Genomic DNA, 10163 nt, shown 5'->3' with positions numbered 1-10163 from the left:
CAACAATTCATTATAGGCGATCTCAGATTTGTTCCGTAGCTCGTTACAATCATTGTTATAGGAACGAGTAGTGTATGCATAAGCAGCCCTCTTCATAATTTGCACACATTCATCTCAGGAACGAGTAGTGTATGCATAAGCAGCCCTCTTCATAATTTGCACACATTCATCTCGTAAAGGTGGTACAATGCCTTTCTTTGACAAGTTATTCTGTAAAGGTGGTACAATGCCTTTCTTTGACAAGTTATTCTTAAAATTAGCCTGTAGATGACGGATACAATAAGAGTGATGTGACCATGGAAAGGATTTCTTAACGGAATTCTGAAGCCCTTTGTCCCTATCGGAGATTAAAACCAGCTCATCATCTGGAGTGTACGGATCTTCATCGTTGAAGAGAATGTCTCGAATGCATTCCAAAAACCATTCTCAATTACTCTCATTCTCCGTCCCGCATATGCAAATTGCTACAAGAAACATTCCCCCATCTCCATTTTGACAAATTCCATAAATGAGTGTGCTTACCTTTCAATTGGGGAGGATTTGAGAAATCCTAATTTTATCTTTTTGTGGAAGGTAACCTCACCAAGATAGCATATTCATCATATTACAAAATTTTGGTATTTGATAATGCTACAATTTAAGCTTGAAACAAATAAACTATTATAAATTATAGTATTCCAAATCCTAAAATATTAATGAAACAAAAAATATTTTAGAAATTCCAACCCATAACAAAAAAACCTATGGATTTAAATCCCTTAGTGAAATCTATATCCTAAAATTATAGAATTTGAAACAAACAATCACTACCAAATAATGATTCTACGGGGACGGTTTGTAATTGTCCCGCTAGACAATAAAACCATCATCATAGGCTTAAGGGAACGGTTACTCATCCGATACCTTTGCTGCCATAGTCTTTGGTCTAAGGGGACAGTTCATGATCCAAGTGGCGCGGTTCTTGAATTGTTCCCGTAGATAATATTTAGGGACGATTTAACTATGGGATGGTTCATATTTTTACAGATGGTGATGGTTATTTGGCAACTAGAACAGTTATTTTTTTAAGCTACCGTGACGCTTACACACCAAGGGGGACGTTTCGAGTTTGGCCTAGGAAGACGACTTTATTGTCTATGGGAACGGTTTTGTTTGTGATCTATGGGGACGATTTTTATACTTAAGGAGACGTTAGTAATGGGGATAGTTTTTAGCAATGAAGACGGTTTTTAAATGTAAGATATGAGAACGAGTATATATAGCAAAGGAGATGGTTTTCAATTTTGACCGTGCAAAAGCAAATCATACAGATATATCACACATTTTTTGACCTACAATTTCAAAATTAAAAAAGAACAAAACAAAACAAAAACTCTATGATTTATACCTGCTCATGTCACAAACAAATACATCAAACTCCAAATGATGTTGGTAGCAAACAACCAAACATAAGGGTTAACAATTCATTGGTTTCATTGGAGCATCATGCACACGTCCACTAAGAGATAACCCTAGTGCGGTAAGCGATTCGGAATCCGATAGTGATATATCCATTAATGAACACGCTTGTGCATATGATAGGTTAATGCATACCTACACTAAGTTGCATAATAATTTTGGTAGTTAAAAAAGTAAGCATGTAGAACTGAAATCCGATCTTGAGTTGTTAGCTTCTAAGTTTGATTTAATTTCTAATGAGAATGTGATCCTCAAAAAAATAATGAGAAATTAAAATTAGATCATGTTTCCTTAATTTCAAACTTGCTAAGTTAACTCATGAGAAAAATAATGCCATATTAGAAGTAGCGAACGTTAGAAATGAATTTACTTCTTTTAAGAATAATCATGTTTGTTCTACTTCTAATGTCAATGCATATATGCCTAATGATGAGTTGAATGTTATTAAAAATTATATTTCATCTTTAGATTCAACTCTAACTTCATGCATTGATAATCATAAGAAGCTTATAGATATTGTTTGGTGGAAAATTTATGAAATGAAAATGAAAGAATGTGTTTTATTTTATTCTCTCTAATCACTTAGAAAAAGAATTTTACAAATCTCTTAATCTCAATTACAATTTGGATTTCTGATTACAAAAGAGAAGAAAATTGATCTGAATTCTCCCCTTTGTTTAATTCTGGATTCTTCACGGTGGCGATGGAGTGCCTCCTTCGAATGCTCGTATCGAATTCGCTCTCCGTTGACGATCCAAGCGTCTTGTCTTGCTGGAACAACTAACTTGCATGGCAAGCTTGATTAAGAACACTTAAATGAGTTTTGTAACTCAGAAGGAGTGTCAAACTCCATGAAAAAGAGTTGTTTAAACCAAATAATCGGTTAATAAGCCAAGTATCTAGACCCTTTGTTGCTAGTGGATGCTCCAAGATCTTCTTGTTGCTAAGAAATTTTCTCTAACTGAACTCGTGGATGATCCGATCTAAAAAAATCCAACCTCCCTACCTGGTTGAGTAATGTGGTTATTTATAGGAGGATAAGGGGTGTACCAACCCCTAAATCTGCTCCAACGTAGGCGAGAATCCCTCAAAACGTGGGATAAACAGTTCTGAGGTCGTTCAGCTTGTGTTTGAACAAGTCAAATGCTTAAATCGGCATTACAGGCCTTAACTCTGCATCTTAGACTTGAGACACAGAGTTGGGTGCTTGTTGAGAATTGAAAACACAGGGGCCGTTTGCGTTCTAAGTCCTAACGCTGCTTCTTAGACTTGAGATACAGAGTTGGGTATCTGTTGGAGATTGAAAATGCACGGGCTGCTTGCGTTTTGTTTGCTGATGGTCGAAAATGTAGGGATCACATGCGTTTCAAAAACTAAAACGCAAAGGTGAATTCTCTGTTTAAAAGGGGCTAATAACTTGTAACCTCTTCTGTAAAGCGTTGCAAAGATCATTGTTTAGTAATCTTCACTTTAGCTGTTTTGAGGTGTGAAAGTCGTCAGATTGTAACTCTCAAAGTTGATGGTAAAGGCCACTGAATAGAGTTTTTGTTAGTCGTCGGAAGGGTCGTTGTATTGTAACTCCTCTCGATCTATGTAAAAAGTCCTCCATTTATAGCTTTCATTTGTTGACATGAAAGTCATCTGATTGTGACCTTCTTAGTCAAGACTGTTGGTTGAGGTTTGACAGGGATCAGCTATCTATTGTGATTTTTAGACAGCCTACAGAACCTCCTCCAAAGTTTTTGAAAGTTCGCGGTTGACTGGTACGAATTTTTGGAATACTTTAGATCCCGAAATTTTGTTGATTGATTATTTCCTCCATCTGATTCGAAGACATCGTAGACCTGGTTATTGGAACGTAGTGATTCAACTTCCTTAAATCAAACAAGGTAACTTTGTATCTTGATGACAATGAACTTAGTCAAACAAGCTAAATCCCATCGTTATTGAACCAAACAAGGACGAAGATGATAACGAACTTATCTGGATCCTTAAGATACTCCACTCAACTTGCGAAGAGGTGTATTCTTCGAATTTTGTCTAGATCATTGAGATACTCCACTCAACTTACGAAGAGGTGTATTCTTCGAATTTTATCTGGATCCTTGAGATACTCTACTCAATTTGCAAAGAGGTGTGTTCTTCGAATTTTATCTCGATCCTTGAGATACTCCACTCAACTTGCAAAGAGGTGTATTCTTCGAATTTGTCTGGATCCTTAAGATACTCCACTCAACTTGCGAAGAGGTGTATTCTTCGAATTTGTCTGGATCCTTAAGATACTCCACTCAACTTGCGAAGAGGTGTATTCTATGTCCAGAAAATTCTTGTAGGCATTGATGAACACTCGACGTGTAGCTGCAGGCTTTAAGTAATAAAAGGTCCAATGATAGCGACGCTATCATGAAAACACCAACTGCAAACTTGTTAGCGAGATCTTCTTCAGTGAGGTTGAGCATCTTTTTGCTTTGTTAATCTTTGTTAGAATGTTAAGTCATTCAAAAGAATGAGTTGCGTGACGGATCGAACTCGATGATTTCAATCATCATTGACTGTAACCTATCTGTACTTGTCCAAAAGGCTGCATAGTTGCTTATTATAAGCCAGTTTCTTCTCGGCTTTGGTCACCTTAATGGTTAATGTTAGCCCCTCTTTATTTTTTTGAAGCTGTGTCATAGCCTTGGTCGTCGAGACATTCCTTTTGTGGCGTTTAAAATGCATAAGTGAACTCTGTACTTGAGAATTGAAACACAGGAGTGAACTCTGTGTTCAGAAGTTCAACCAACATGGACGCAGAGGTCGCGTTTGGTGGGATTCTAGTCTAAAATCTCATCCTGATTCGACAGCTCATAGCTATCTATAAATAGACCGATGGGGTCAAATCAAGAGTCATTCGACTCTTTCCTCTGTTCTTCCCCAAATGGCTTAACGAAAATCCTTCGTTTTAAAAATCCGACGAATCCTGTTCACCTTCTTCGATCGTCATCCTTAATGGCACCAAGGAAGAAGACTGTCTCTCGTCCTAAGTTAGTCGTCGCTGCTGCTACGAGTTCACTGCCGACTACGGTCATTGGCGACGTTGCGGCTTAGGCAGGTGCGCTACCGTTGCGAACTCCTCTTGTCGGTGGTGAGTGCCAACTTTCGTGGCAACCAAACTTGCTTCGACAAGTTCTGATCAACGAGGAAACTTGTTCTGATATTGTGACGCAGAGTTGGGCATCTGTGTTTAGATTTTGAAGCACTGGGGTTCAACCTCTGCACTCGAATTTTAAAATACAGAGCTTGGACTCTGCGTTTGAATGTTAATGTAGAAACTAACTTCTGCGTTAAAATAATTATTTAACGTAGGGTCTGAACTGTGCATTTGAATGCTTAACGTAGGATTTTACCTCTGCGTTAGAAAAATATTTAACGTAGGGTCTAAACCATGCGTCTGAATGCTTAACACAAGATTTGACCTCTGTGTTTCACTATTTTAACGTAGGGTTTAGACTTTGTGTTAAAATATTTGACGCAGAGTCTGAACTCTGCGTATGACCTCTTTCACAACGAGTTCAACCTTTGTAATTAAGTCAAGTCTCTTTTGTTTTGTCTTCATGCTAACTGACTGAGTGCCTTTCTCTTTTGTAGTGCCTTACACTCATGAACCTCTCACTCTTCATCATCACTTTGGCCATGAGAGCGGTGTGGATTTTAACATGCAATTTAATCCACGTCAGGAACTCCTAATTTTTTAAGATGCTGACAAAGAACGTGTCACTCTAATTACCCAAGCTATCCTGGCTGTACTCAGGATTTTAGTTACAGATGCCAAGTTTGAAAATGAATCTTGTAAGAAATTCACCAAGCCAACATTTTTGTTTGGAGACAATAGTGTCATCTAGAAAGAAATCATACATGGTGGACATTGCAAGTGGTTGAGGCATATAGGGGATCGCCGCTTCTTTCTTCCAGACATTCATAGGATGTTCCCTGTCTCCTATTATCAATGTGCCTCCATCTCCCGACATATGAATTGGGACCTTGTTAAGGAGAAGGATGGGGTAGTAGTTGGGGCTTTGACTTTTACGAGCGTACACACTGTAGGTTACAACTAACAGGTGTCAGTCTTAGAGACATGCTTATTCTCAAGGGGATACCCAGTAGGAGAAACAGCTAGTCCAGTCAACACCTTCATGCGGAGATTTTTGGCTATGAAAGTGGACTTCCCTTCTTTAGTGTTTAGAACTCTGGGATGGGTACATTCCACTAGCGCAGGGTGGTGGACAAGGATGACAGAATTTATGCTGAAAGAGTTAGAGGGGCCATTAGCTCGATCTGGACTCAGCTGCTCTATAATGGCTACCAGATTTGGTATTGATTACAACCATTACAATTTTTATGCTATTCTGGAGAGATATAACCCAAAGACGTGTACATTCTTTACTCTGATAGGGGAATTAGGTTTTGCCCTCCACGAAATGTATGATATTTCTGGCATTCCCTTTGGAGATTTACCCTATGAAGAGTTCATCCCAGGATCAAGTGAGCTTAGGATTTTGAAGGAGACAAGCCCTGAGGTCTATGACACCCTATGGGAAGTGATGTATCATTTTCAAATCTGCACTCAATTGATGGGGACACAAGGACGTGGCATAAAGCAGCTGTCCTGGGCTGAATATCTCTTCCAGAATTTATCTCACAAAGTTGTTGATGTGTCTCGTTGGAGTGTGAGCACACCTGAGACTATCACGCTTTGATCAATGATGCCACTGCTCATTATGTCAATGAGGGATTAGAAGATGGCTTCCCTGCTCAGACTGAGTTCGAAAGCTTCCACCATCAAGCTGTTATTTCTATTTTTGACATGGCTTTGCTGGTAGGTTTTCTCATGTTATGGCTGAAACGGTGTGTCGTCCCTACCATGCCGATAGATGCTGTAGTAGTAGAAGTAATCTACCCAGCTATTCTCTTAGCCCATGGGAGGCCCATGAATTTACTTTTGGCTATGACATGTTGTTTGCAGCAAGGTTTAAGGGAGTTGTGCCTTGAATTCATTCAGGTGAAAGAGACAGGCTCCGGGGAGAAGAAAAGTTTGATAACTCCTAATCCTCGAGTACCCTTACTGTATACTTATCTGATGGCATGATACATATCTCATTATCCTCATTTAATGAGTGCACCATCTTCCTCGGACGACGGATTTGTCCCCTCCTTGCAGAGATTGGAAGAAGCTACCTGGGAGGGTACGTATGTAGTAAGGGTTCGTCAAATATTGTTGAGAGACCTCAACTATCAAATATTCCGCTTCTTCCCGGACTTTGAAGCTGGGGGTTATGGGTAGGTATTTCAAGACACAGCTGGCCCAAATGGTTTCACTTGATTAGACGGAGAAGTTTTATACTGGTTACTTAACATTAGACCAGGTTATCTCCTTCTCAGGCAAAATGAGAAATGCATAATTGAGCCATACCAACCGTACAGGTTCGCTCGATAGTTTGGGTACGATCATATATCGGGAATCCATGGGGTCAGCTTGCAGTTGTTGGTAATCTATATGAAGGGGCTCGGGCTTAGTACTATTCCACAGCAAGCTGCACTGGAGTTATATTTAGGTTACCTCACAAGACACCTAACTCTCTCCTCTCCATGGCTTTCAACAATTGGTATCACACAACTTCTAAGATGCCTGAGTATAGGCTAAATTTGTCCAGCTTATGGAAAATTAGAAGAATGTACTCATCTAGAAGAGGATCCCGAGTATCTTGTCTGAAAGGAATTAGCGAGTTCTTATCTTATGAGGATGAAGCTGAAGAAGGATAAGGAGACCTGGGACTAGAGAGCGCTCTAGCAGTGAGTCCTAAGGTTGCTGATGCGGCATAAACATGTACCAAAAAGGTTGTAAGTGCACAACCATGTCAAGTTATAGTATTTAAGATATCGATCCCACGAGGAAGGTGTTTTGTAGGAGAAAATATAAAATCGGTTCTTATGTTGTGTGCGTGACAAGTAGGAGTGATAAGTGAATGTGATTGTGGAGAGATAGAGAGAGTGGAAGTGATAGTGTGTAAATCGGCACGAGATATAAGTGAGAGTGGATGTGACAAAGAATGAATATGATCAATAAGGCAAGAAAGAAAAGGAAAATAAAAATCAAGAATAAAGAAAATAAAATTCAAGAATAAAAGAAAATACAAGAAATTAAAGATGGTGGATTCAATTATAGATATGGGTAATCTACAATTGAACCCACTTCTTAGAAAAGGGTGATTCCCTAGAGGGTTCTAGCCTAAAGGCGAATCAAACAAAATAAAAATAAACAAAAAGAAAAACTAAACCCAAGAGGGTTCTAGCCTCAAGGTGAATAGTATAAGAAATTAAAATCTAACTACAAAATAAAGTGCAAAATCTAAACTACAAAATAAAATTGCAAGAATTAAATGCAAGAAAATAAATCTACTCTATAAGCATGAAATAAATCTAATCTATAAGCATGAAATAAATCTAAGGCAAGAGGGTTCTAGCCTCTTGGCTATTTAACAAGAAAATAAAATCTAAACTACAAGCATAGAAATAAATCTACACTAATAAGCAATAAAAAGGAAATAAAAGAGAAAAAGGAAAGAAAATGCAAACCTCTAAATAATTCTTCATCTCCATCTTCACAACAAAGAGAAGAAGAGAAAAATTTAAAGTGGTGAAAAAATTATTATTATTAATTGCAACTAAAATTACAATTTTGGAATGCCTTCTCAATTAAGAGTAGCCTTCCTCTCCAAAAGGAATTACAAAAATTTTCACACCTCTAACCCCTCACTCTCTACCCTTATTTATAGTAAACATCAGTGAATGAGAGCCATTGGATCAAACTTGAGCCCCAAGAATGTAATTTCGGCCGTTGATAAAATCTGGAGGACTTCGTATCGATACCGGCATCGATGCCTACATTGATGCTGGCATCGATGCCTTAATAAAAATTCTAACTTCACGGTTGGCTTCGTCTCGTCGAGATAGGTGATTTTCATATATTATATGTTAAATTCCGCCTTCCAGATTGGGAGATATCGTCGTTTCTTTGCTCCTTTTGCTGTCCGCAGAGTTCCTCTTCTATTGGCTTTTGGACTTGGATTTTGGGCTTTTGCTTGGGCTTTTGGGCTTCTTGATTTCTTCATGTATTTATTTTGGGCTTTTGGATAATTTGGAAATTGATTTTCCAATGGGTTTCTTTGCTTTATTTCTTCATTTAATCAATGGGTTTCTGTTGAGAAATGAGAGTTTGAGATTTATTCTTCATTAACCTGCATTTAAAGATAAAAACAATTATTAGTGGTATATTTATTCATATAAAATAGATAATGAGGGTATAAAATTGTAATAAAAATGTGATTATCAAATACCCCCACACCTAAACTTTTGCTAGTCCTCTAGCAAAGAAAATAAAAAGAAAATCCTAACTCACTTTCGCAGGAATCGCGGTTGTATTTAGCGCATACAACAAGCCTTTAAACCCCTAGGTTACCCTAGTGGACGAGTTATAGTCTCGTAAGGGTTTGCAGTGAATATACCCATAAAATTCAGTCAATTTGCCAAATTAAAGAAGTCAGTAAATAACTAAATTCACTTGATAACTTTTAGATAATCTAATTGGAGCCAGTTATCATTCAAGAAAACATTTTTATATATAACTCTAAGGTATATTTTCAAGAAAATTTTCTCATTGTAGCAATACAAAACCAAGACAAACTTAGAAATTTAATTTAAAAGTTTTGAAAAGAACATGCTAACTCTTTGTTTTTAAATAATTTTCAAGTTGCTTGATTTAAAATATTTTCCAAGACTATATATACAACTATAAAACATTTATTAGTTTTTTTAGTTTTTTTATTTTTTTATTTATTTTTTTAACTCTTTCATGCTTGGTGATTTTTTTCTACTTTAACGGGCTTTCTAAGTGACCTTTTAACGAGTTTTGGGCCAATGGATCCCAACCCAAATGGGCTTAGGTCATTAAGTATGGAAATACTTCTTGGGCTTAATTACTCGGTCAGCTTAGGCTTTATAAGATAGAATCACCTTGAATTCAAGAGTTTTTTTTCGTTTTTGGTGCCCATTTTTCGCACTCTTCTTTTGTTTTTTGTTTTTTTTTGTATATGTATATATATATTGAAAATATGTAAATCAAGACACTTTGAAAAAATTATTTTCAACTCTAAGTTAAGCATGCAAAAATTTTATTATTTTAAATAAAAGTCCAAGTTAAGGCTTAACTAAAGTATACTACTTTGAAAATCATTTCTTAAGAAATTTATTTAGAGTTATCATAAAAGATGAACTTAAGTAAATAACCAACTAGGGATTAGAAAATTTCAAATTTATTAAATAAATCAATTATTACATAACTCTATCAATTTGGCAAGTGACGATATTTTTATAAATTTTTTTTAGGAAAAGAAAAAAAGTGACAAAAATGCACTAAAATTGTAAAATAAAGAGAAAAAAATAACTAATTCCCACCCCCATACCTAAATTTTGCATTGTCCTCAATGCAAACTCTATGATGCATAAAGTAAAGCAGATAAGAAGTGAAGCACTTACATTTGGTTCGCTGATAAAAATCTGCAATTACCTTTGGTCTGAGGAGGAGGAAATTAAACATTTATTCTTTTCTTGTTTTTTTTTATTTTTTTTCTTCTTTTTTCTTCTTTTTTTAACAACTGAACAAGAAA

The 10163-nt window shown here is 36.8% G+C and overlaps 1 protein-coding gene across 1 annotated transcript in view; it reads right to left on the bottom strand.

Moving 5' to 3' along the window:
* The window catches only part of LOC109833165, a 6407-nt gene extending 772 nt beyond the window's left edge, over positions 1-5635 (bottom strand). Inside the window, exons 1-2 of the mRNA XM_020400729.1 lie at positions 5598-5635; positions 5356-5538 (exon numbers count right to left, since the gene is read on the bottom strand). Coding sequence (XP_020256318.1) covers positions 5356-5538; positions 5598-5635 — 221 coding nt within the window. The remainder of the gene's footprint in view (positions 1-5355; positions 5539-5597) is intronic.

Source organism: Asparagus officinalis, chromosome 1, assembly GCF_001876935.1.
Source record: "Asparagus officinalis chromosome 1, Aspof.V1, whole genome shotgun sequence".
Taxonomy (NCBI): domain Eukaryota; kingdom Viridiplantae; phylum Streptophyta; class Magnoliopsida; order Asparagales; family Asparagaceae; genus Asparagus; species Asparagus officinalis.
Note: the sequence above shows the minus strand (reverse complement) of the source record. Positions and strands in the feature narration are given on the sequence as shown.